Source organism: Carassius auratus, chromosome 2 (genome assembly GCF_003368295.1).
Source record: "Carassius auratus strain Wakin chromosome 2, ASM336829v1, whole genome shotgun sequence".
NCBI lineage: Eukaryota > Metazoa > Chordata > Actinopteri > Cypriniformes > Cyprinidae > Carassius > Carassius auratus.
The window spans coordinates 17,584,513-17,612,206 of record NC_039244.1 but is presented as its reverse complement, the minus strand read 5'-3'; the positions used below and the strand labels follow the sequence as shown (position 1 = coordinate 17,612,206).

General features: G+C 38.0%; 2 protein-coding genes across 4 annotated transcripts in view; both read right to left on the bottom strand.

Moving 5' to 3' along the window:
- The window catches only part of LOC113118562 (nuclear receptor-binding protein 2-like), a 465,395-nt gene that overhangs the window by 173,879 nt on the left and 263,822 nt on the right, over positions 1-27,694 (bottom strand). The gene's annotated exons all lie outside the window — the stretch shown is intronic.
- On the bottom strand, positions 18-26,408 carry LOC113118420 (anion exchange protein 2-like). Of its 3 annotated transcripts, XM_026287588.1 has the most exons (25): positions 26,060-26,258; positions 22,258-22,314; positions 20,581-20,678; positions 19,225-19,383; positions 14,385-14,550; positions 13,725-13,984; positions 13,499-13,635; positions 13,182-13,417; positions 11,403-11,542; positions 10,580-10,760; positions 10,288-10,423; positions 9,961-10,150; positions 9,765-9,870; positions 9,501-9,685; positions 8,690-8,906; positions 8,375-8,578; positions 8,126-8,274; positions 7,652-7,846; positions 7,136-7,348; positions 6,886-6,975; positions 2,968-3,134; positions 2,637-2,890; positions 1,124-1,293; positions 810-983; positions 18-383 (listed from the first exon to the last, which is right to left on the bottom strand). In XM_026287588.1, exons 4-25 carry the CDS (start codon positions 19,282-19,284, stop codon positions 303-305), a joined length of 3,711 nt encoding a protein of 1,236 aa, XP_026143373.1. In that variant the 5' UTR covers positions 19,285-19,383; positions 20,581-20,678; positions 22,258-22,314; positions 26,060-26,258; the 3' UTR covers positions 18-302. The 3 variants fall into 3 exon arrangements, with proteins under 3 accessions (XP_026143373.1, XP_026143355.1, XP_026143364.1); XM_026287570.1 differs by lacking the exons at positions 20,581-20,678; positions 26,060-26,258 and adding an exon at positions 26,325-26,408; XM_026287579.1 differs by lacking the exon at positions 20,581-20,678.

Here is a 27,694-nt window from a genome sequence, read left to right as displayed (position 1 = left end):
CAACTCTGAAAAATAAACAGAAACAACATTAATAGTACAGGTGACAAAGCTTTCGTCAAGCGACAGATACACAGTTGTTCAAGTGACACTGAGCAACTACTTAACACTTTTACATATGTATAAATATAATGTTTACATAATTTAAGCAAAAACTAAATTGGGGAGATGAAATGGAGACAACAACTGGTTAATGAAAAAAGACATAAGACATAAAAGACAAAAGACAAGGCAGTACATCTGGACGCCTCTGACTAAAACAAAAAAGTCAGGCAAGCGCAGGTTGTGACGAGAGAGGAATGAGGTCATACTGGCATCTGCATCTCTGTGTATTCATCTTGGCTTTCTCTGTCATTAATTGAAGGCTCTGCATCATCTGCGTCAAGCTGTTACATAAACAAAATGAACAACATTAAAGGCAAAGGGCAAAATAAAAATGTAAGATATTATATTAGTCCTGAAAACAAGATGTCACCATACAGTGCAAAAAGTAAAAAAATACAGAAATATATCAAATATATTTTAATCTTTAACCTTACTTTAAATTTACAAAACTGCCTAAGATGTAATTAGACATGTTTTTAGAAAATGTATCTTAAAAGTTTATTACCGCATTGCCAAATTGCTTGTGAAAACACACACACACACACACACACACACACACACAACAACAACACTCTGCTAACACAGCAATGCAAGTTGTTAATAAAATACATCAAGGTATAAAAAAAAAACTTTTTTAGTATAGCACACACTACATTAAATGTCTACAAATTTAATTTTCCTATCAACGAAAGAAAAGAAACACTCACACACTGGATCTCACGGCGAGTAAATATTCGGGCCAGCAGGAACCTTCTGAATGGCACAGTAAGGACAAGAACAAACGGGAAGGCTAACGAGGCCGAGGTTGACATTACAACCCACAGCACTGCCAGGTACACCAGCTGCAAACCTGTGAACAGATGCATGCGGAGAGTACGCACCTGAAATAGACAAGACAGAGGTTATTAAAACAGCTAAATCTGAAGAGACAAACTGAGAATGGCATTCCAGACGTACTTTCATCTGATTATTGATTTAAGACTGGTGGATACTGTGATCAGCTGAGTTCTCCATGACAAACCTTGCGGACGTAGGTGTGGTCAGGATGGTACTTCGGTGGCATTAATAGCAGCATCATGCGTTCTGTTAGCTGGATCCCATTGAGAGACATCACTCCCATATAGAGGAATATACCAAATAACACAGCAACAGGAACCTGCCGCAAAACGTCTCCAATCACAATAGAGAGACCTTTGGAGGGAAGAGGGTTTTTCTACTGTCAGTTCCAAGCAACAGATATTAAGAAAATATAACTAATCACCCAACAAGCCCTTCACTGACCTATTAGGGCAACATGTTAGAATTTATTTAGGGATGCAATGATATTAAAATAACCAATAAACCCAATAATTATTTTAATGTTCGGGCTAATAACCAATATTTATATATCTCTCTCTCTATTTTATATATATATATATATATATATATATATATATATATATATATATATATATATATATAATAAAAAAAAACCATTACAATCTAAAAACCAATCATTTTAACAAGTGAGCAAATTTAAGCATCACAAAATTACAGTATGAAAAATAGATATTAATTGTGAGCTCTGCTAAAGTTATTATATAATGGTGTTCACTTATTATTATTATAATAAAGTATCATTAAGTATTCAATGTTAACCTAAAGTGAGAATTATATGACAGCAAGGTAATCTAAATATAAAACTGTAGAAATAAGTACATACAAATAATCTAATATCAGCCGATATTTTTGCAATATCGAACCGATAATCGGTTATTTCGGCTGCCCACACTATAGTGCAGGTATATTGTAGATAAGCGGTTCTCAATTCCAGTCCTCGCGACCCCCTGCTCTGAACATTTTGTGTTTCTCTCATCGCTTCAGACATTTCGTCCCCTTGGAATTTAAGGTTCTATCTGCATTCCGAGTAGTTTTGAGATATTGAGCTTCAAAGTTTTTGCATCCCATTCGACTGTCCCATTATGTATACAACATAAAAAAATCTATCACATAATGTAAATAAGTTGTCACAGAATAACAATATGGGAATAACAAAATTTTGACAAAAATGTCAGATAGATCCTTATAATTCCAAGTGGACGATTTGTTCTATTCGAACGCAAGTGCCCTGTGAAGTGGACATCATGGGATATTCTGCCTTGATTCCAGTTCGAAGCGAACATATATGTTCCATACAAAGTGCACTGAAGTGTGCGAGACGTGAATTTAAATTGTATTTATTAACAGAGATATATGATGTCCCATGTGTGAAGCTGTTGCGCAGCACAAATCCATGAATAAATGTTTCGAAGTGAAGTAGACTTTAACAGATTTCCCCTGCTCAGGGAGTAAGGAGAAATGAACACTGTGTAGGGACCATGTCAATGGGAACACAGTTCATGCACGGAGCACACTTCTAACGAGCTGATTATCTGAATCAGGTGTGTTTACAAAGAGAGACATACAAAATGTGCAGAGCAGGGGGGTCACAAAGACTGGAATTGAGAACCGCTGTTGTAGATGATATTTATGATCCATAAAATTAAGCCACTCACCTACTAGAAAAGCCACCAGAAATCCTGTTACTCTCTGCTCTTTTACTTCCTGAATGCGTGGTTTGTCACCAGGCGCAACAGCTTTGCTCATCACCGTAAGGCTATTTGCATGAGTTACTGAACGAACAGTAGCACCAGTCAACCATGGCAGCCCAAACAGAGCTGAAACACCACCCGCAACCACGATGATCAGCAGGTCCAAGTGAAAGCCTGAACCCTTAACCAGCATCCTGTCCTTCTTGCTGACAATAAGACTTTAAAGGAAAATTGAGTCAGTTTAAATTGAGGAATACTATAATATAGGTATGGTCAGAGTAGTTTAGTGACTTACGTGGTGATCTGAGTCTCCATGAAAATGAGGATGTAGACGAGCAGGGCAGGTAGAATGCTGGCAATCATCACCCAAATGGGGAACTGGCCGTCTGAGCCCAGTGGGGGTATTAACCAACCACGCTTATCCGGGCTGGTCACAGAGAAGCCATCAGGCACACTTAGTTTCTACATGGGGAGGTAAGAAGTTTATAGGTCACATATTGTGTTGGACACGTGTGTCTGGTGACTTAAGGGCATATATAATAATTTGCTTTAAATGACATACAAAAATGTTCCACTTTTTAATCATTGAATAAGCTCAGGGTAACTAACAACCCTTAAGGTACGGTCTTATTAGCGAAATTTCACAGGCAAAAAAGGTTGATTGTGTATCGAAGCACAGCTCACAAAGAAGTCACTTTCTTCAAACCAAGCTGCTTTCTGTTGGTCAGCGCAGTGAATTTGCAAGAACAACTTCAAATCTGTGTTGGGAGATCTTTCACCTTCATGCAAAATACTCAATCTTGTAGATCAGGGCTATTCAATTGGCGGCCCGGAAGCAACCTCCAAATGGCCCAGCCCGTGGTCCCGCCAAAAACGCGCATCCCTACGTAAATTCATACAGTAGTACAGACCACGTAGCCTAGCAATAATGCAAACAATGCAGAGCGCGCCGGTTGTAGCCTAGATTAGAATCAATATGTCTTTCTCAACACTAAAACGTAAAATTGCCAATGAAAACCGTCAGTTTAACCCTGCCTGGACTGACAAATACTTTTTTATTTTACCGCAGCATCCAAACGCCAAACCGATGTGTTTAATTTGTAATGAGTGCGTTGCAGTATTTAAAGATTACAATGTGCGGAGGCACCACAATGAGAAACACCAGACTTTCCGCACCAATTTTCCCGAGGGATCTCAAGAAAGGGTAGCAAAAGTGCAGAGTTTGATTGCATCTTACAAACGGAGCAGTACTACCATGGTGCGGTCATTCACAGCCCAAGAGAGAGCTACCGCAGCATCCCTTCGTGTTTCCTGGATATTGGCAAAAAAGAAAAGGCCATTCACAGACTCTGAAACAGTGAAGGACTGTATGCTGGCCGTCGTGGATGAGGTGATAAATGACGACAAAATTAAAACGAGCGTGGCATCTGCTATAAAAAACGTACCCCTGTCAGATACTTCCAACATTCGTAGGGTTGAACTTCTTGCTGCAGATGTGTATGAAACACTGTTAGGAGACCTGATGAAAGCTGATACTATGTCTATAGCAGTAGATGAGTCCACAGACAAAACTGATACTGCTCAGTTGTGCATATATGTCCGTTTTTTTGACAGCAAATGCTTCAGAGAGGAGCTGCTCTGCCTACTACCGTTAGAAGGACACACAACGGGCGATATACTCTTTGGGAAAATTTCCGCTTTTTTTAAAGACAATGGTCTGGATATGACGCGTGTGTGCATGCTTGTGACAGATGGGGCTCCATCCATGACAGGTAAAGTGAATGGTTTGGCAGCACGTTGGTCCGCTGTTGCACCTCAGTTGATCTCCTTACACTGCATTGTGCATCAGGCAGTGTTGTGCGCAAAACTAAGTGGGGCGCTCAAAACGACCATGGAAAAAGTGATGGCTACAATTAATTTTATTCGCTCCACATCGAGCCTCCAACACCGCTTGTTCCGCATGCTGCTGTCAGAAATGTCTGCTGAGCACCACGACCTGCTTTTGCATAATGACGTGAGGTGGCTGTCCAAAGGCAAAGCACTGGAGCGTTTCTGTGGTCTCAGAGAGATCTTCATGGCCGATGCATGCTTTCTGAGCGACATATTCAAACACCTGAATGATCTCAATTTGGCACTACAAGGCCGAGACAAAACTGTCATCGACCTTGTGGAACAGATGCGCGCATTCCCAGTTAAACTGGACCTTTTCGCAACTGATTTGAGCACATGCCGAATGTTGCATTTTCCGACGCTCCGCAAATGCATCTCATCCCCCGCACAAATCACGGATGTGATGACAGATTTTATTGCGAGGTTGAAAATGAACTTTGCTGGTCGATTGGATGGAATTGTTCTGCCCACAGAGGTGGCCGTTTTTGTCAGAGACCCGTTCACTGTTGCAATAGAAGGGGACTTATCCGCCAGAGCAAAGCAAGTGGTTCCTTCCATTGACGAGGGGAAATTCACACTCGAACTTGTTGACATGCGGTCATCTGTAACCATGGCACAGGAGCTTTGCACTAACGGGCCTACAAAGTTTTGGACTGATGTCAACGTACATCAGTTCCCTAACATTAAGAAAGTAGCGATCGTCATGCTCAGTATGTTTGGTTCAACTTACACATGTGAGTCAAGCTTTTCACACATGAACTCCATAAAAAGCAACTCTCGTTGCTCCCTGACTGACCGTACTCTCCACCAATGCCTTCGGATCGCATTGACAACGTATGAGCCTAAAGTCACTGCTCTCGTTCAAAACAAAAAATGTCACTTCTCTCACTAAATTAGCTGGATAAATGTAGCCTATGTTGGATGTGTAACAAAGGCATGCCTAATCACAAATGTGGTGATTTAAAATATGTTCCCTCAGTATGTGCAATATGTGCAGTAGTCCACCTTGAATTCATGTGTTAGTTGTGAATACTGTGCACTTTTTTATGCACTTTGAGATGTTCCTGGGTCAAATGTGAGCAAGATGTTTATTTTGTTTCAAAAGGAAACTTAATGTTATTGCTTATCTACTACTGTGCACTATTTTGTTGTATGCACTTTGTGATCAGATAGGTGAGATATGTTGCCTAGGTAGAGTTTTTTTTCTTTTGTAAGTGGAAAAATTAGGGGGTACCTAACTTTTATAGTATTTTTATGCAAATTTTGATGTGCAAACTGACCAAAGTTAAAAGAGAAACAATGAATAAACATTACATGTATTCAATAAAATTAGTTTGTGCTGGTTTTAAAATGTGTCTTTACGAGTTGCTTCGCCGCTGAAATAACTGGCCCAGCTAACCTTCTTGGTTTGAAAATCTGGCCCAACTGATTTTGTAATTGAATAGCCCTGTTGTAGATTCTTATTGAAATGACTGGATACCTTCTACAAACATTTACAGAACAACAGAAGATGGTTTCAGATGGTAATACCAGGGTACTTTAACAGATTGGATCCTCAAAACTATTAAAATATCTTAAATTCACAAGTCTCTTAAATCACAATAGCATAGCACACCAAAGAAAATGTAAAAAAATTAAAGACAATGACAAAATCTTTGGTCTTAAAGGGATAGTTTACCATACATAAAAATGCCATCATCATTTACTCACCCTCCACTTAAACACAAAAGAAGATAATCTGAAGACTGTATGTCTGAATGTCTGATGGTGGCATAGTATAATGTTTTTTTAATTAAATTTTTTTTTCTAAATAAACCACATTTGCAAGCATATTTAAATGTATTTTAAGACCTGTTATAGCACTGCTCTTTTGTTGATTTTGATTGCTTCTATTATCCTCATTTGTAAGGCGCTTTGGATAAAAGCATCTGCTAAATGACTCCATGTAAATACCATGGACGTCAGTGTCTACCATTAACTGTTTGGTTACCAGCATTCTACTTTTGTTCTCAGCAGAAGAAAAATACATACAGATTTGCAACAACTTGAGGGTGAATAAATGACAGACTTTTCATTTCTTTAAATTGTGTGTGTATTGTTTAAGTATTTAAATTTTTAAAACATCGTTCAGTTCCTATAATTACCTCCAAAGTACTTTAAAAATGTCATACATCTAAAAAAACATTTAGATATAATTAATTTTGAAATGTGCCATTTAAAATCTTGCTTGATGTACAATAAATTTGTGTGTTTGAGTGGACAATTCTAAGAGAAAACTAGTTCATAGATTATACATTACTCAAATTATATAAACATGTCTCACCTGTGTGTAAGTGTCCTTAATGCTGTAGTCCAACAGAACCATGATGGAGATTGCGATAGGAACTCCAAAATCTCCAATAGCCCTTCGGAGCTGAGCAAAAGATAAGAGACAATACAATATCACTTTCGTCACTACCACTTCATCACACACAGATAGCTGACACTTTCATTAAAAACTTGTCCTATATGTTTATTTAATCATTGAGTAAGTGGCACAACATGTTTGCAGGAACACGGGGATACAAGCTTACCCTGCCAGGGAAAAAAGCACTGTTTTTGAATTTACGCAGATAGAAGGCAATGAAGAAGGTGCCGGCCGTGAGCACCAGGGAGAGGAGAGCGGTGTTTGGCTGGTTTAGGGTTTGCGAGGCATCTGGAGACCTGCCGTCACTTGTGGGTGTTGGTAAAGCAGTGTCATTTTCCTCTCTTCCATAGCAGCTTCTGATAGGATGATCCATGAAGATCTGCACAGTATACAGAGACTGTCTGAATATCCGCTGATCACATTTAAATCTCTCTCATAAACAAACAACTCTAATCAAAAATTTGGGTTCATTACGGTTTTTTTTTATTAATAATTTTATTCAGCAAGGATGTATTAAATTGACCTAAACATTCTCAACAACGATAAAAACCAGATCATCATATGTGAGTGAAATCACTGTTTTACTGTATTTTTAATCAAATAAATGCAGCCTTGATGAACATAAACATAAAAAAAACAAAACTTTTGAACAGCAGTGTTAACAACAAAAGCATCGCAATACTTTGCCCAGCTTGAAGAAGGTCTCGTAGATGAAGATGAGAGAGATGAGGAAGGAGAAGATCTCTTGGGTGAAGCGTGACACAAATCGCACAAGGAAGCTCCCCTCAAAGGCCACCGTGAGAACAACAATGATGACCAACCAGATTCCAATCCACGCACGTCCCGTCAGATACTCGATTTCATTGGACCGGCAGAACTGCGAACACATCGATCCATATTGATCTCATTTACTAAAACCAGGTTCTAAATGCATCACAATAGCACTGCAAGTATTTCAATTCATTAGCTGTGATTTTCAGCCCTAAGGAGTCTTTACATTCAAACGATCCTCAATAGAGATTGTGCTTCATTCTCAAAAATCGACGCTATTTGCATGCATGCATTTTGTAAATAAACTGCACTATTAGCAGGCACAACATCTTGTGTTTTCTTAGTGAATTAGTAGTATTTGTATTAATTTATTGGAAATACTAACTGAATAGAAGGACTCTTCAAACACTAGCAGGGGTCCAGAGAAGCCCACCACCAGCAAAGGTTGAGCCCCAAGCAGGCAGAACAACATTCCCTGCACGGCAGTGGCAATAATCAGCTCTGACACTCCTATCAAACCATCCGTCTTTTCACCTGGAAACAAGAGAAATGATTTCATTAGGCAAAAGAGCCTTGTTTTAGATACAACATAAAAGCAGTGCTCTAAATACTAAAAAAAGAAGCTTTGACTAACCCAATAGTCCTCCAAAGGTAATGGCAGGAGAAAGTGCAGCAAAGTAAATGAATATGACTGTGGCCATGCATTGAGGACTTAGGGCATCCTTAAAATCACTGATGTATTTGGGGTAGCGGCGCTGTGCATCTCGGATAACCCCACCAAACAGCCGACCCGTCCTCCGAAGAGGATCGTCTTCAGGTTTCAGAGGAGGATGATGAGCTGAGAACATTAAGAATGAATACAAAAGGTAATTCAATACATTTATTTGGGATAAACAGTGAAACTGGACTGTACACTTCTGTATTCTGTATATGAGCGAGAGCCTTGTACCCATGTCCTCGGGGCTCTTGGCTTCCTTGGCCTGTAGTTTGACCTCTTGTTCCTGTCTCTTGTGCAGCATCTCTTTCTGGAAGCGAACGATAGAATGCAGCAGCTCATCTCCTCCAACGTCGGATGGAGGAAGCACAATACTGCAGTCCAGGAAGCTGTTGATGGCTGTCAGCAGGTCCTGCCGCTCATCTGCCAAATACGCCGCTTCGTGGAAGTCCTGGAAGAGATATTTGAAATGCTGTTTATACTTAAAACAAGCAAAAAAACATGAGTTATAAAGATTTTTGTATATTTATACACCACCATTCAAACCTTTGGGGTTGGTAATATTTAAAGAAGTCTCTTATGTTCATCAAGGCTGCTTTTATTTGATAAAAACAAATTATAAACAGCACTATTGTGAAATATTATTAGAATTTCAAATAACTGTTTTCTTATTTAATATATTTAAAAATGTAAGTTATTCGTCTGATGACAAAGCTGAACTTTCAGCATCATTACTCCAGTCTTCAGTGTCACATGATCCTTCAGAAATCATTCTAATACGCTGATTTGGTGCTCAAGAAACATTTTAGCAGTGTTTCAATGTTGCATTTTTTAAGTATTCTTTGACGCATTTTTTTTAACGAAAGTTAATCTAATATTTTTTAACATTAAAAATGTATTTGCTATCACTTTTGATCAATTTAATGCGTCCTTACAGCATAAAAGTATTCATTTCTTTCAGAAAAACTAAAATTTTACTGAAATTTCGGATAAACTATCTCTTATTTAATTAGACCTGATAACACCTTTTTCATTCTGTGCTTACTTTATCAGACATAAGTGTTGATATGGAGCGGCCGATTTGGTGATAGTCAATGTTGGCACTGGGTGGGCCAAGCAGCACGAAAAGAAACCGAACTGGAATTGGCACTTCTAGAACTGACTCTAACAGAACCGCTTCCTGCAGTCTCACGAAGGCCATGGTGGGCTGATCCAGGAAATCCACACTCCCTGTGAAAGAATCCAGATCTGTATCACGACTCGAACTGATTATGGACAGTTAAGAGTTGAGCACGGACAGTTAACTGACCCACAAGGACAACCGTTGCTTCTGCATCCTCTGGAATCTTCTCAAGCAGCTTCAGCTCATGTTTAGATTTGGTCTTGTGCAAACCAAAAAACTGGGGTGTGTCTTTCTGTGGAAACAAAGAGGAAAAAGTAGAATTAGCTATTTTACCGTTCTTTGCCTCCTAAAAATCACACACAGATTTCAACGCACACAGTACCTCATTCTTATCGAAGTCTACACTTCTGCGTGACTCAAAGTTACGTAGTCCTCCGATGAGCGGGTCTGTGGTGTAGGGCTCCGGTGCGGCGATGTGGTTACTGCTATGGTAATGTGATATGAGAGAGCCAAGGCTGGATGCTGAGATGTTCCGGTTAAACAAACTGTGCTCCTTGCCATCACTTGGATGACTAACAAACAGAAGAAATACACAGCACAGAGTTCAGCTGCATGATGCAAATGAGTAAGGTGTTCCTAGGTGAGTAGCTTTACTGCTCCTTTTTTGAGATATGCAGAATAATGTTCATAAAACCTATGTGAAACGAACCTGTGTTTGAGGAGCAGGGCTCGGAGCACATTGGATCTGTCCTGTGCTGTGATCTGATCGGAGATAATCATCTGCTCTACAACCTGATGAGCAATACCAGGCAGCGTCTTCTGGTCCAGGTCCAACAACACTGCACCTGTGAAATTACACCTCGATACGTCAAACACAACAAAAGGCGTTTGAAATATATCAGAAATATAAAGAATGAATTCAATTTATCCCTCAGTTCTCAGATTGGATTTGTAAGTATAATGTTTGTAAAGTGTGAGCGGGTCTCTCTCCTCTCTCTCACCGTGTGAAATGGTCCTGCGGAGCTCCAGCAGGCTGCGGAATGAGAGTGAAGCTACATGAGGTTTGCCCCAGCGCTCCGTCTCCTCCTCCACGTCCTCCTCAAACTTTATCCAGCGAGCCGTTTCCTTCCAGTGCATCTCCTGGTTCTTATCCATCAGTAACTCATTCAGCTCAACAAACACCTGAGAGGACATTTATGATTTATCTGTCCTTTCTTTCAAAGTTGTCCATTTTAAATCCAGTAGAACTGATTTGATGGCAAGTCAACTTAAGACTTAAGACAGGTTTTGTGGTCCAGGGTCACATATATTATAAATATAAATCTTTTGTAACATTATACATTATAATTTACTTATTGTCACTTCTGATCAATTTAGGATGTCCGAATTTCTAAAAAGTGTAAATTTCTATAAAAAAAAAAATAAATAAATAAAAAATCTATAATTGCAACTTGATTTGACAAGCATTCGCCCCATATTGAAACTTTAAGTAGGTTGATTTCCTGAAAAGTGTGAAAACATTGTTCTTTTGTTGGCACATTTTGATTAGCCAAACACAGCAATATCGACCAACTGTGTGAGTTTGGAGTGGTGCTATTTGTTTGATTAACCGATAACAGACAGGGGGAGTTGTTAGGGAAATAGTCTTTTAAGATTTTAATAATCATAGTTTTATACTTCCATTAATGACCACTAGAAACTACACTCTTTAAGGTGATACTGATGATATAATATGCATTTTTTATTTGCTATACCTCACACGCAAGCCTAGAAAATAGCTCCAAATGGACAGGGGAAAGATAATCTAGTTAGCTGGCGTCTCACCTCATGTGGGGTTCGATCCAACTTGGTCCGGATGCGACTGCTGGGTTCTTTGTGGTCCTTGCCGATGTGAACCACCTGACCTTTAGCGTTCTTCTTAACCAGGTGCCGCCGCACACCAGGGACATCTTCAAACCTGTGACCTGCAAGAAAGACAGCAAGACTACTGCAACTGAAAACTCAACTCAGAGCTCACTAGAACATGACTCTAGTCAAAGTGATCTATTGTTCAGTCAAAATTATTTGTAATTACAGCGCTCACACACACACACACACACACGTACAAGAGACGTCAGAGGCACAGTTGTTGTGGGCAGCTTTGCGCCCTTTGAGAATGTCCACATTCCTGAATCACAGCCACAGATTGTCAGATGTACAGACTGAAAACATGATTTATTCTCAGAAGAATGAGAACAGAAAGGTATATAAAAGGATCCTTTATAACAGAAAAAAAAAAATAGAAAAGCAGCTGGCAAAACAAATAATTTTTTTGCACTCCAATCACATCACTGATGATCTATGATGAGCTGAAATACTCATTTACTCGCTGAAAAACAACACATCTCAATAATAACTAATACAATGCTAAACTATACCATGGGAGGTACTTGGGCTTCATGGGAAGATGTTTAATTTGCTTTGCTAAACGTTGAACAGAATTAATAATTTTAAGATAAAAATATTTAAAAAGTTGTCAATTGATCAAAATGATTTATGTTCCGTTCATTTTATTTTACTAATACATATTAGGCTTTGCAATGTATCATTGATTGCATATATTATTATAGATCATTGATTATGTAATATTTTTTATGAATGTGCATTCAATTTGTATAATTTGTGAAATTTGTGATTATTTCTTGCATTAAATTTGTTTTTTATAAATACTTGAAGATTTTAATTTCATATAAATTATGTTCTTTCATCGCTATTTGTAAAAATGACTGAAAAAGAAATAGAGCACAGTTTTCAAAATAAATAGCACAACTGTTTTGAACTTTGATATTAATAAGAAATTTTCTTGAGCAACAAATCAGAATATTAGAGTGATTCTGAAGGATCATGTGACACTGAATACTGCAATAATAGCTACTGAAAATTCAGTTTTGTCACCACAGGAATAAATTACATTTTGAAATATATTAAAAACGGAAAACTGTTCGTTGAATTTGGAATAGTATTTCTCAATATGACTGCTTTTAACTGTATCAAATAAATGCAGCCCTGGGGAGCATGTAACAGAACTCTTTCAAAAACATAAACATTTCGAACAGACCACAAACTTTTGAATGCTGTATGATTTAATAAATCTATTTTTATAATATATATATTTAAACTCTATGTTAAAACTCTTAATTTACGTTACGTTGCCAAATACTGTATTTTCCGGGCTATAAGTCGCACTTTTTTTCATAGTTTGGCTGTTCCTGCGACTTATAGTCAGGTGCGACTTACTTATCAAAATTAATTTGACATGAACCGAGAGAAATGAACCAAGAGAAATAAACCAATAGAAAACATTACCGTCTCCAGCCGCTAGAGGGCACTCTATGCTGCTCAGTGCTCCTGTAGTCAACACTGAAGCGCCCTCGAGCGGCTGGAGACGGTAATGTTTTCTATTGGTTCTAGATAAATGCTACTTATAGTCCAGTGCGACTTATATATGTTTTTTTTCCTCATCTTGACGTATTTTTGGACTGATACGACTTATACTCAGGTGCGACTTATAGTCTGAAAAATACGGTACATCTTTTGTCAATTTTGACACAAATACACACTCACTTTTAATGCCATCCAGGTCGACTGTGGCGAGCGTCTGCGCCTCGCTCTCGTCAGTGGGCATGTATTGGTAGTGTAGTGTGGTGCCCGTCATGTTGCCCGTGCGGCGGCGCTCCTGCAGGTCATAGCTGCGGCTGGGCTTAAAGCTGCCGTCTGGAGAACTCAAACTTGGAAACAAACATGGTGCAGAAACTCGTCTGCCTTTGGGCATATTACAAACCCAATTTCCGCCCCTGCGGCTGTAACAGAACATACTGACGGTGAACACATATACATTTTTTTGAATCTTTCTATGTGTTTGGGTGCGCATGTACACTTACACGGTTGCTGTAACATCTTCTGGGATGCTGATACTGGTCTGAAGCGTTGAATGGGGTATGATTGACAGCTTTCGATGTGGCGAGACTTTACCGTTCTTCTTTACAGTGGAGTCAGGATCGTCTTCTGATACGAAAAACTGTGCGCCAACAAGAGAGAATTATTGAATCATTTAGTCAGATCATAAGAAGAACAAGAAGTGTGTGTGTTTGTGTGAGACTTGACTACCTGTGCCTGCTCAGCATCCAGCTCTGTGTCCGTGTCCGGTGTAGGCGTGGTGGTGACATTGCCCTCTTTGTCCTGCTGGCTACAGGAATCTTCATCCAGCTCTTCATCCTCATCATCCTCATCTATCGGGGGAGCAGCTCCCATAGATGAACTCCTCCTCCGTCCTAAGTCCTTCCGCTTTCTTCCTGGCTTTTTCCTCCGGACTTCTGGGAGGTGTTTAGACAGAGGGTGGTGAACGTGTAGAGAGGTGTGACGGTGATCTACAAATGACAAAAACATCACAGAATTAGAAAAACATCACTGCAGAGCCCCTTCAGGGAAATGGACATGGTAAAAAATAAAAAAGATATAGGACTAAACCAATTATTTAAATGCTTTTGTGTTCCCCCAAGAAACTTTGCATTACCTTACAAAGCTTTTGAGAAATAGAGAACAGGAAAACACAAATGCATTGAAATGTAATTTAATTTCCCCTTTTGAGGTGAAATTAAGATCTCATTGAGACATTTATGATTCATTGAGTAAACAATGACAACATTTTCACTTTTGTTGTTTTCTATGGGAGGAAAACATTTATCTATAAAACAATCTCATTTAATTTAGTGACAAATAATATGATGAAAGGCTATAGACCAGATGCATCAACAGTAAAGCTCTCACACTCAAAGTCCTCCTCATTAAAGGAGCGGTGTTGTTCGATGGGCACGCGCTGGGCAGGTGTAAGGATCTGCTGGAAGCGCTGCACTCCCAGTGTCTTGTTCAGGTCCCCTTCATCATCATCATCATCATCCTCACAGCACTGGGGCGGAGAATGCACTACAACAGGCTACATGTAAATGAGAGAAAAATATTAACATTCATTTCGTTTCATATAGCCTGCATAGATGGATATCAAAGCAGATGTTATGAAAGCAAGGAGAGTCATTTACACAAGCATTCTCAGATTCTTATTTGTACATCATAGGCAAGGCGAGTTAATTTATATAGCACATTTCATACATAATGGTAACTCAAAGTGTGTTCCACAAAAAGGATTTTAAATTATCATAAAATATTATCATAAAAACAGATGCATAAGAAACATGAAAAGTGATTTAACATTTATTTAAAGTTAATTTAACAAAAAAAAAAACCCTCTAAATTTCTCAGTAAAAAGCAGAATGATCATGTGGTAAAAGGACTCTGGTTCGGTATCCAAAAAGACACTTTCTCCAGTGACAGTCATTCAAAATTAGCTGTGCATTATGACAAAACACACGAAAAAAAATTTATGTTCTTTTATATTTTACAGTTTGCCTTCAGCCAATCAGCTCTGTCATACTATTTTCCTGCATCACCTGATTAATCAGTCACATGGCATTTCCAGCTCAGCTGATTGGCTAAACTGAAACCTGGATGCAGAATTGAGTGCTTATGAGCAAAGAGAGCAGATTTCAAATCACACACTTCCGGGGGTCAACTGTCGATGAAATGATAGGCAATGCAAATGGAAAACTTTCTCTAGGTCAGGGATCCTCAAATCTGGTCCACGAGATCCCCTTTTCTGCAGAGTTTAGCTCCAACACTAATCAAACACACCTGAGCATGTTAATCAATCTATTCAGGATCATTAGAAAATCACAGGAGGGTGAGTTTTATCTTGTTTGGATCTGTATACAGGGCATAAAACTAACTTTTTGCCACAGCTGCCAATGGCCGGTGACATGATAAAATATACTGGCCAAAATTATTTTTTACCGGCCATGAAACCCTTATCGCAAAAACAGGCTGTTATTACTACTACACTAACTAAACATATTTACAATGTTTTCCCGCAGTTTTACCTATTAATTATAGCCATTCAACATTACAGTATAATTGAAAGCCATTCATTTTAACATTTTTCAACTTTTAATTTAAGCGATTTTTTTAATTTAAGCGAATCTTCACATAAACTATATTATATATGCATAAACTATACTTTATATTCTCTAATTTTAAGCTAAAACTAGACTGGTAGAGACTAGAACAGTCGAAGAATTTCTCTTTTTCTTTTGTTCTTTCATTTACATCAATGACAGACTTCAGCAGGTTTCACTTTAAAATCAGCACTGTCTCTTTAAAACCTGATACATATGACGCGGATCTGACACATATCTTCTCCAAACTCTTTATGGTCATATAACACTTATAACTCATAACTCATTTAAAACTACATTTACGAGATAAATCGCCAAAATGCATATTTTGAAGAGGAAGATAAGTAATATCTAACAAACAATACAGAAGAGCTGAAGGCCGCTATCAAAGCATCCTGGGCCTCCATAACGCCTCAGCAGTGCCACAGGCTGATCGCCTCCATGCCACGCCGCATTGAAGCAATAATTTGTGCAAAAGGAGTCCCAACCAAGTATTGAGTGCATAATTAAACCTGCATTGGAGATCTTGAACATTTCTGTTTTGTAAATCTTTTTTTGATTGAATTGTTTTTTTGAGATTCTGAATTGTTTATTTTCCTAAGCAGTAAGTCACAACCATCACTCCCCTGCTGTCTGTGGTATGCTACCCTGAGGATAAACTGAGGCTTGTGGTCATGTGCTTCATTTAATTCTGTGTTTTGAGAGGGGCCCCGCTCCAGGTAAAACTAACATGCCCACAGATACCAAGCTCTGGCACGCTGCATCCTGTAGCTCATCCCACCAGAGCCACAGAGAGTGAGTCAGCACTCCTACAGCCACACACAGTGTCGCTCAAGTAGATTGTGACTAAAGTCAGGTTAGTAATGCTGAATGAAGACATTGTATCACTGATGAAGCTTTTAAAATCTTTCTGGTTAGGCTTGTTAAGAATCCTGGTAAGATACAAGCATGCCAAACACCCAGTGAGGTGGACCAGAAAACACAATATGCGGAAGTGACCAACTGATCTTGTTAACCGTTTCGACTGTCAAGACTGAGAAACCTAGTTAAGACATAGTAGACATAATTCTTATTCCATCAAGGGCACCAAGTCCTGTTACTAGTGGTGCCAGGTGCATGAGACATTTTTCCACAGAAGTGTCATTGCCTCTGTGAGATCTGAGCACCATTTTAATATTAAGAACAATTCTCGGGCTGAATGAGCAGAGATCCTGCAGAATTACACAATTGTTTTACCAGACAGAAAATGACCTCACAGAGAATCTGTTGGTGATTTTTATTTAGCTCTTTTATATCATCTTAACCCCCCAACCCACCGCAGATCATCTCAGAATCAGAATAGCTTTATTACCAAGTATGTTTGTATGTTTACCCACACAATAAATTTGACATGACGACAGGAGCTTACAGTGTAGAAGAAAGTACAAACATAGTGCAGAGTCAGCGAAAGTATTCATACCCCTTCATTTATATCACGTTTATGTTGCTGCCTTATGTTAAACTACTTTAAATTAAAAAAAAGTCCATCAATCTACACTCCATACACCATACTGAAAACAGAGCTGTCACAACTTTGTAAATGTTTTTTATATAAAAATCTGAAATAAGTACATTGCATAAGTGTAAATATTTACTAAATATTTAGCTGAAGAACCTGAACAGCCTCAAGTCTTTTTGGGTATGATACGACAAGCTTTGTACATCAGCATTTGGCAATTATCTGCCATCTTTCCCCTCATCTCTTCACCTCTCATGCTCCGTCAGCTTGGATGGGGGCAGATGCACATTTCAGGTTTCTCCAGAAATATTTGACTGGGTTCAATCCCAGGCTGTGGCAGGGCCACTCAGGGACATTCACAGAGTTGTCTATAATCTTACTGTATGCTTGGGGTGTTTGTCCCATTGGAAGGTGAACCTTCTGCCCAGTCTGAGGTTCTGAATGCTCTGGACTGGGTTTTCATTAAGGCTATCTCAATATTTTTGTGCATTGAGCTTTTCTTCTACTCTTACAAGTCCCTCAGTCCCTGCCATTGAAAAACAGCCCCACAGCATGAAGCTGCTACCTCACATTTTACTTGTGGGATGGTACTCTGGAAATGATAAGCAGGGCTGGTTTCCTTCAAACATGATGACATCACCATAGTGCCATTTTGGAGATTATGAGCTGAACGCAGGCAGCTTGCGCTCTTCTGAGTCAGCCGCGCCACAAGGTTGCGCTCTTTTCTTTCAAATTAAAGCATGAATATACGTAAAAATGTTTCCTTGTGGCGTCGCTGATAAGTAATTATTTTTGTTTTCTTCATGTACAAAAAGTATTCTTGTCGTTCATAACGTTACTGTTGAACTACTGATGGCAGATGGACTATTCTGATGACGTCTTTCATTCTTTTCTGGACTTTGACAGTGTAACTTACTTGGCAGTCTATGGGACGGTCACAAGCCTCCCAGTTTTCATCCAAAATATCTTAAATTGTGCTCTGTAGACAAATGAAGCTTTTACAGGTTTTTTGTTGGTAGGAGCTTTGACTTCTTTTAGGAGCAGAAAACCACCCAGATGAAGGCTAATTGAAACACTACAGTTTTCCAGGGACGTATTTAAAAACCAGACACAATCTGCACAGCACATCTTCAACACTGCTGTATAATGGCACCACATGTTCCTGCGAAGTAAATAGATTTCTGGGTATGGCAGGTCAGGTGGCTTTGTCCCCATGGTTACACAAATTGTTTTTAAATCTTATTAAATCAGACCTCTGGAGGATCAATGGCGAATCTTTTAAAAGTGACCAGACCACTGCTAGAATCTCACCAAATCAGTAGAACAGGCACTAATAATGTTCCTAACCACATATACCACACACACACACACACACACATAACACAACCATAATCAAATATCAGATGCTTTTTTTATGAAAGCTTTACGTGCTTGAACCCAACAAAACACTTTAAATGTAAATGTAAAAATGCTGCTTTTCTGATTATTAGCAATCTACATTTAACAAATCTAACATCAACAAGTTTTATTTTTAGTGTATTTTCAATGGCTGTGTGAAAGTGTACTATACCAAATATATTGTGATATACAAAACCTCACAACTATAAAACGACTTTCCATTAAGTTGTATTGGCATGCAATGGACGATTGAAAAATAGAAATGATTCATATGAGTTTGTTCTTTTCAGTGAATTAAAAAAAAAAAAAAAAATACCAGTGACCAGTGGAGCCTGATTCCTTAACCGTATGACTCTTATGAGCCCATAATTTTTAAATAATCAAAAACACAGTACAACCAGTGTAGTCTGATTCTCAAACAGAATAACATATGTTCTGGTTCTTTTATAAATTGTTAAAAAAGAAATTTAAATTGTTTTAATTCATACAAAAACAATGCTCTGTATAATTTACAACAGGAATATGTGTTTAAAAAGTAAACAGGATTACTGTCTCACCCACTTAAATAATATTTAGTGTTTAATAGGAAAGCATTGGATGAATGCTGATGAAGATAACCTTACATATATATAAAAAAAAATCTTCAAGCTTAATATTGTTCGTAGCCTAAAAAAAATAAAAAGTGAATAAGTTAAAGATTACCTACCAAATGTCTCATCAAGCCTGCGGCAGAAGTGACGTCACTGGCATCCTGAGGGTCACTCATTGCTTACGGTCAGGTTTGTGGGTGATGCTGTAAAGTGCGCTGGCTTTAGCCCTTTTCTCTTTCACTCAGACTCAACTGGGAACTTTCGGGCAGCATAACCTATGGTGACACATGGAAAACAACAGATTGATTTACATGTTCATGTCTTAGAGACAACCTTTATTTTTTCCCCACTGAGCTTCTGTTTTTTTGTAGTTTACTGAGAAATGCTGCACTGAGAAAGCTCTTGACTTTAATGGCCATTAAAGCGTGCCCATTAATGGTTTTAAAGCCCTAAGGTATAGATACATCTAGATAAATAGTGACATAAATGATACATTCTGTGAACAGCAGAACAACTACATGGATGGAAGTCTTTCAAAGACCCAGTAGATGGAACTATTTTCCTTCCATGCAATTTCACAGAGAAAATGACTAAATAATTAATACTCATAAAAACTATTGCAACATCACATATATGTACATTTTCAAGTTTAGAAATAAATACTCATGTGTAAAATATAAACCATATTTCTGAGGCATTTGCCCATCGTTATAAACCCAAGAGACACGTCAGAGGAGTCTGGGGGCTAGACGATGTGCTTTTCAATGCTACATTTTATTTTCAACTTGATATTCAGACACTGTAAATCTGTCTGAGCATTAGTCATCAACAAGGACAAAGCTCATATACAATATCACAGGAACAGCATCTCATATAAATGGGGTAGGGTGCAGGAAATTCTGTAACATTTCTTAATGGAAAATACCAAAATTAGAAGCCATATTCTTACTCAAATTGATACATATGTCGGTTTCATATCAGTATGTGAAAGGTCACAGTATTTTTTTTTCCTACAGACCATCAGTAAACTATAAACTATTTTTAACATTTGAATACAGACATCTTTGGGGGGAAAGAATAATTCACAACGGTGAATGTCTAAATATGAGGACATTAAAACCATTGCCAATGCAGTCTTAAGTGTTTCATAATGCACCCTCCATTCAAAAATAAAGTAATGTGTGTGACATTGGTGAAGCATGCACTTGCCTAAACAGAGAACAACCTTTTCAAGGCTGAGTAGTTTTAATAGCTAGAGTTCATGTGCACGGTTTCCTTTCTTATTAGGACATAAAAATCTTTTCAAAACTTTAACCAGAAAAAGTTTTACAAAGTTATTATATTGCTAAACTGTAATGTGTTCAGAGCCAGATGTTAATGATATGACCTCAATTTGGTAAAGGTGCGCTACTTTCAATCTTACACAGTAAAAAGATTCAGTTTAACATATGAAGTGTATGTTTTTGATGTACCTTTTGTAACAGGGCCTTTGAGTCAGGGGTTTCCAATCCTGGTCCTGGAGAACCAACGTCCTGCAGTGTTTAGCTCGAACTTGTCCCCCTCGAAGATTCTAGTAATCCCAAAGACCTTCATTAGTTTTTTTTTTTGATTCAGGTTTGTTTAATTTGGGGTGGGATCTGAACTTTGAAGACATTGGCCTCTCCAGGAACAAGACTGGTAACCCCTGATTTAATGGCAGGAGCACTCCAGCTGCATTATCTCCACACGTTTGTGCCACATCAGATGATGTTGTCCAGCATGGTTTGAGAAGGATCCAAAGAAATCCAAAAAATATTTGTTTTTATTCTAAATTCAAAATCTGAAAACATTTGTTTTATGTGGAGATTAAACATGTCCTCATAAAATATCATTTTGCATCTTGATTCCTTTGTTTTATGTTTGTCAAACTCTTGAAACTTTCTTTTTATTTCCTAGTTTAAATAAAAAAGCCCAGATTTTCAGTGTATCCTCAGACCTTTTGGTGCCACTGTGTGTCTGTACACTAAAGATGACTGAGGACAGTGATTCAGCAAAGATGTTTCCCATAGGTTATGAGAATCCTCGCTGTAAGACTTAGACTTATGCTGCTGCCATGTGAACACTAAATTCAGAACTGTGTGATACAACTAATAGTTTCTAACAAAAAACATGCGATAGTGCAGTTTCTTTAAAGCATGCAATCACAGCACATTGGCTGTTGCTATGTTATGTGTGCTATTTGCCCGTCTGGTGACAGTAGATGGTCAGAAATAGAAAAGAAAAATATCAGCGCTATCTATGTAGACAGGACACTCGACATTGCACTGCTTTTGTATTGAACACTAATTTTAAATAAATTTACATTTTTATGCAAATTTGCACACCTGGCAAAGTGACTTCCAATGCATTCAAGTTACTAAAGCAATATATTTGATCAGTCCCTAGGAATCAACCCCTGTTTGAACTACAGGAACACTAAATAGAACAGGTTTGTTAGAAAATGAGTAAAACCTTCAGTATTCCAGTCCATTAGAAGAATCACTGAGTCATCTAATGCTCATAACCTGGGCAAAAATCATTGTTGCTCTGATACCAAGCGTAACTCTAGACCCCTCATCATCACTGGGCTGGATATACAAAGCATGTAAGATAGAAAGAGCCACATTCCTGACATTCACAGTCCAGAGACAACAACACAGAACGAGCAAAAAGCAGGATTACGATTCATCCAAGCATATTTCCAAGCATATAATTCCCCTCTCCCTGATAGTGTTCAAAAAATAAAAAAAATACAACAGGAAGCACTTTGTAAGACAGGAAGGGCTGCAGTTACCTTTCCTGCAAAATATAACTCCAAACACTATGTGAATGATTTTTTTTTTACCACAAAATATGAACATGCCCTTACTATATAACAATCAACAGACAACCAAAGACATAAAACCAATTAACACCATTTTTGTAAATACAATGAAAGTAAAATGGAACCAAAAAGGTTTAGTTACCAACATTCAGCAAAATATCATCTTTCATGTTCCACAGCAGAAAGTAAGTCATACAAGTTTGGAATGACAAGAGTGTGAGTTAATGATGACAGAATTTCCAATTTTAGGTGAACTGTCCCTTTAACTACAGCTTGTTACAGAGAAGAAAATCACAGAGAGACTTACCTCAGAATGCTCACTGCAGGGAGACAGCAGTCATTGTAGTGCGATGGCAAAGACCCACTGAAGCCCAACAGCCACCGAAAGACAGAAAAAGAAAAAGACACAGAGGGAGGAGGGACAGGAGGTGAAAAAAGGCAGTGATTGGAGAACAGAAAAGCTGTTCCGGATGTTAAAGCGCACTACTCTTTTATCCTAACCTCTCTCGCTCTCTCGCTCTCTCTCTCTCTCTCTATCTGTCACACACACATGCTGTTCACTTCCAACCTTGAGGCACCTACTGATAGGTGTCCCTCCTTTCTCGATTAAGTTTCCTCCTTTAGCCCTCTGACAAAAATGAGACCAAAGGGACGTAACTCAACAATATGGCATTTACATTTCAGGAATCATTTGAAAAAGACCTAAGATACACACATCCTAGTACTGTTTAGCACCTACCGATATACTTCATATACAGGTGCATCTCACTAAATTAGAATGTCGTGGGTTATTTCAGTAATTCAACTCAAATTGTGAAACTGGTGCATTAAATAAATCCAATGCACACAGACTGAAGTAATTTAAGTTTTTGGTTCTTTTAATTGTGATGATTTTGGCTCACAATTAACAAAAACCCACCAATTCACTATCTCAACAAATTAGAATATAGTGACATGTCAATCAGCTAATCAACTCAAATTGCCAAAGAAGCTGGCTCTTCCCAGAGTGCTGTATCCAAGCATGTTAACAGAAAGTTGAGTGGAAGGAAAAAGTGCGGAAGAAAAAGATGCACAACCAATCAAATCGATTCAAGAATTTGAGTGAACTTCACAAGGAATGGACTGAGGCCGGGGTCAAGGCACACAGACGTGTCAAGAAATTTGGCTACAGTAGTCGGATTTCCTCTTGTTAAGCCACTCCTGAACCACAGAAGAAGAAGGAGAAGAACTGGACTGTTGCCCAGTGATCCGAAGTCCTCTTTTCAGATGAGAGCAAGGTTTGTATTTCATTTGGAAACCAAGGTCCTAGAGTCTGGAGGAAGGGTAGAGAAGCTCATAGCCCAAGTTGCTTGAAGTCCAGTGTTAAGTTTCCACAGTCTGTGATGATTTGGGGTGCAATGTTGGTGTTGCTGGTGTTGGTGTTTTTTGAAAACCATAGTCACTGCACCCATTTACCAAGAATTTTGTAGCACTTCATGCTTTCTTCTGCTGACCAGCTTTTTGAAGATGCTGATTTCATTTTCCAGCTGGATTTGGCACCTGCCCGCACTGCCAAAGATAAGCTGAAGGCCACTGTCAAAAAAACCTGGGCTTCAATACCACCTCAGCAGTGCCACAAACTGATCACCTCCATGCCACGCCAAATTGAGGCAGTAATTAAAGCAAAGGTATACCCTACCAAGTATTGAGTAAAGTAAATGAACATACTTTCCGGAAGGTCAACAACTCACTAAAATTTTTTTTGTTTTTATTGGTTTTATGAATTGTTTTAATTTGTTGAGATGAGTGAAATGGTGGGTTTTTGTTAAATGTGAGCCAAAATCATCACAATTAATAGAACCAATGACTTCAACTACTTCAGTCTGTGTGCACTGAATTTATTTAATACACAAGTTTCACAATTCGAGTTGAATTACTGAAATAAATGAACTTTTCTACGACATTCTTATATATTGAAATGCACCTGTATGCCCATGTAGGATTTTATTAAAGATTGTCCAAAAGTGACAGCTTTGACATGTGAAATTAATGTTTTAAATGAATGGTCTGGGATTAGTACGAGTCAAACTCATTTGATAGCATTTGTGACAATGTTCATTACCACACAATTTATTTTGAACTTATTTTAACTAAGAAAACAGTGTATTCAGCCAACATTTAAATGTTTACTGTTTCAATTGTAAAGGCAGGAGACTTAAAAATATGTACATTAACATGGTTTTAATAAGACAATAAAACAACAAACTCAAAAAGCTTTACAGGTTAAATACAAGTTTTAACAGAATAATTAATTTACATTCATAAACATTCATATACATTACAGGCTTCACATTTCTGCTTTTAAATATTCCATAAATTGACCCCTTTCACTTACATTATAAGTGCCTCATATTAACCCTGAAAAGTCTGAATGATTTTTTTGTGATAGTCAACATTATAACACAAATGCTGTTAATTGAGCATTTCTGATGCTAATGTATTGAGCCCGGAACATTACTTTATTTTATTGAATATTATGCCAAATTGAGTTATATTATGAAACAATAAAACAGAGAGGCTCAATAGTCTTTCCAGCCAAAACAATGTTTTCAAGCAAGCAAATTTGCATTGCTCTATCAGTGGAGATATGTTTTATCCTGCTTATGACCTCAAAAGACACCGGATGTTAGTAAGTCTCAGTGACAAACTCCAGCACAACAGTTTGTGTTTAACTGATTATATGTTCAGCAATGTTCTAGGAAATTTCCATCATATCTTTATTGTTTCCCGAGGTTATAGTTTTAATTGCAAAATGACGTCTTCATAATGCATTTAACACAGAAATGTAATCCTTGTCCTGAACATTATGATATAATGGATCACCACGAACCAGTGATGACGTGAATTCACGGCTGAATTGTTGCACACTATGCAACCCAGCCACCAGCAGTGAAATAGTATGGTTTAAAATCAGGTTGCAGCTTTTCTTTTCATAAATACATGCTGATGATTTCAGCAATCACGCCTCGTTATATGGCAGTCAAGGGTTTGGCCGCAAGCTGATTCTGTCTGTTTTCTGATTGTGGTACTTGTGGAAGACATGGCCCAGCAAAAACCTTTGATAAATCAAAGCAACATGCTTGACAATACAGTTATTTAAGAGCAAATTATATTATGTGGATTAGATTAATCTGTAGAAAAGATATCATGTTCCCATCCAAAATCATTGATCAAATAATAATGAAATATTATGTCACACTGGGTGGTCGTTTAAAAGCTGTAACAGTAAATTTGAAATATGACATAAGGGGAGAATCAACCAGTGGGCTAACTGTGGATAAATAGTGCTTAGGGGTGCAGGGTGCTGGCAGGTGTTATTTTTACAGCGTAAAATATTTGTTCTGCCAATTCCCCATTCAGCCATTGTCCAAAGTGGAAAACTATATTTCTGTATGATCAGATGAACAATGCTCTGCAGTCAAAATTGATCTGAGACATGCTGTGTGCATTGACCATATTTACATTCACATCAATTAAGGTCCATATTCTGGTTGAGACTTTAATGCTACACAGTTTTTGGAATATTAATTTATACAATAATATAATATTTACACTAGTATTCAAGAGCCTTTTTTGATATTCCTATCGGCTAACTATTGGCAGTAACTCTATATAAACATAATTTAATCAACCTTTAAATTTAATGAAACATATATTGAACCTATGGTACTGTTCAATGTCATATAGTGGTTCTTATACTTAAAAAAAGAGAAAGAAGAAAACCATAGTTCGAACAGAACATAAATGGACACATTATAATTAAACTTTGGTACTATCTTGACATTTATCAACGAGTGTCGTCTGATAAATAAATAAATAAATAAACATGTTTTTAATTAAAACACTACGACAGAAATAATGGTTTAATCAGATCGCATTCAAATTTAAATGGGGTTTAGAATAACAATGTTATCATGTTGTGGTGGAAACAGACGACCATTGAGCTTTCAGACAAACTACACATGCTTACTACAATCTTTCACGATATATCTCTGCTGTTCGTTCTCGCAGACTCGCACCGATTACTTGTTTGTATGGCACATTTTAACCTACGTTAGTGTCTTATTTACCGTCAAATGCATTTGCAGAACGCGTTCAGCTTACACACCGAGTCAACGCACGTGTCTGTCGAGCAAATAACCGCACTTCATGTCGTCTTCTCGGTCTGGGAGCAAAACCCATTCAGTACCAAAGGCTCAGGAAAACGTGGACATGCGGCATGCGGATGTTTTGTATCACGACACCCCATCCACACTGCAAGCGACATGGAAAAACTACGAGACTAACGTTATTGCCAATGAAAAGAGAAAGAAAGATCAATTGTTTACAACTGACATCTGGTGCTTGCAGCTCGTTAGCAGCGTCACTCCCGCCAGCAGTGTTGCCTGGGTGTGTTAAAAAAAAACCTTGATATTACCGACCTCATCGTCACCTGTCTGGACTTCATCTACCGTGCGAGGAAAACATGTTAAATATTCAATAAGATCCCAAACTATAGCGTGAGTTGCACGCCCCGTCAACCAGTCAAATATTGACCATGACTAGAATCCACAAGTTAATAAAACGACCGGTTAAAAACGCATCTGAAGGTTGATCATAGACCACCCTACAATAATACATTAAAAAAGTAAAAGTAAAAAAATAAAATAAAAATAAAAATCAGCTATGAAATGATACCATACTCACAGTAGGGAATTGCAGTGGACAACAACTATCGCCATACAGGAAAAATAGAAATATTAAAAAATACTCACCTGTCATGCAAGAGGTATCCAGTCTTCCAAATGCTAAATATCTGTTAAAAAAAAAAAAAAAAAACGATGATGATTTCGCTTTAAGTGAACTGTAAGGAAGTACAGGTATCAGTCAGATCTTTTCTGGAAACCTTTGCCTGCTCTTTCATGAAGAATCAGTCAACTAGTTTTCGTATGTGGCATTTTATATTCAAGAAGTGGTGCATGTGTGTGCTCTTGTTTTTGTGATATATCAGGACACAACTCTGTATAATGACATGACAGGTATTACAAGGAGGACATAACCCATTACTTATGAGGACATAACCCATGTCCCTATTTTTCAAAACGCTTATAAACCATACCGAATGAGTTTTTTGAGAAAGTAAAAATGCAAAAAGTTTCCTGTGAGGGTTAGGTTAAGGGGTAGGGTTGGTGAAGGGCGATAGATTATACAGTTCGTACAGTATAAAAACCATTACGCCTATGGGATGTCCCCACTTTTCACAAAAACAAACGTGTGTGTGTGTGTGTCTGTGATTAATTGGTCAGCTTTAAAATCCCCGGAGAATAAGTGCTAAACAGTCTCATTACAAATGCACAGCACAAATGTTAACCTCCATTCTGTTCATTACTGTTCTTGACTTGTTTTTGATGTAAATATGAAATGAGTTTGTGATATTATTCTAGTTAATCTTGAAAGGATATAGTTCACCTAAAATAAATGTCATTTCAGACTTGACACATCATTTGATGACTGACTTTCTGCTGCAGAACGCAAAAGAAGACATTTTGTTTCAACTATATTTGTCCAAAATGAAAGTCAAAGGGGTCTAAAAACAACAATGGACCCCACTGACTTTGGATGGATAGAAGGGGGAAAAACACTATATCTTGTTCTGCATTCCACAGAAGAAAATTCTACAGATTTGACATGAAGGTGTACATTTTTAGGTGAACTATCCCTTTAAT

Coding starts and splice junctions, on each gene's coding strand:
- LOC113118420 (XM_026287570.1), bottom strand. CDS start 19,284: ATGAGTGACCCTCAGGATGCCAGTGACGTCACTTCTGCCGCAGGCTTG. Junction 10,151..10,287: donor GCCCTGCTCCTCAAACACAG/GTTCGTTTCACA, acceptor TCTGTTTGTTAG/TCATCCAAGTGATGGCAAGG. Junction 8,275..8,374: donor TACCTTTGGAGGACTATTGG/GTTAGTCAAAGC, acceptor TCTTGTTTCCAG/GTGAAAAGACGGATGGTTTG.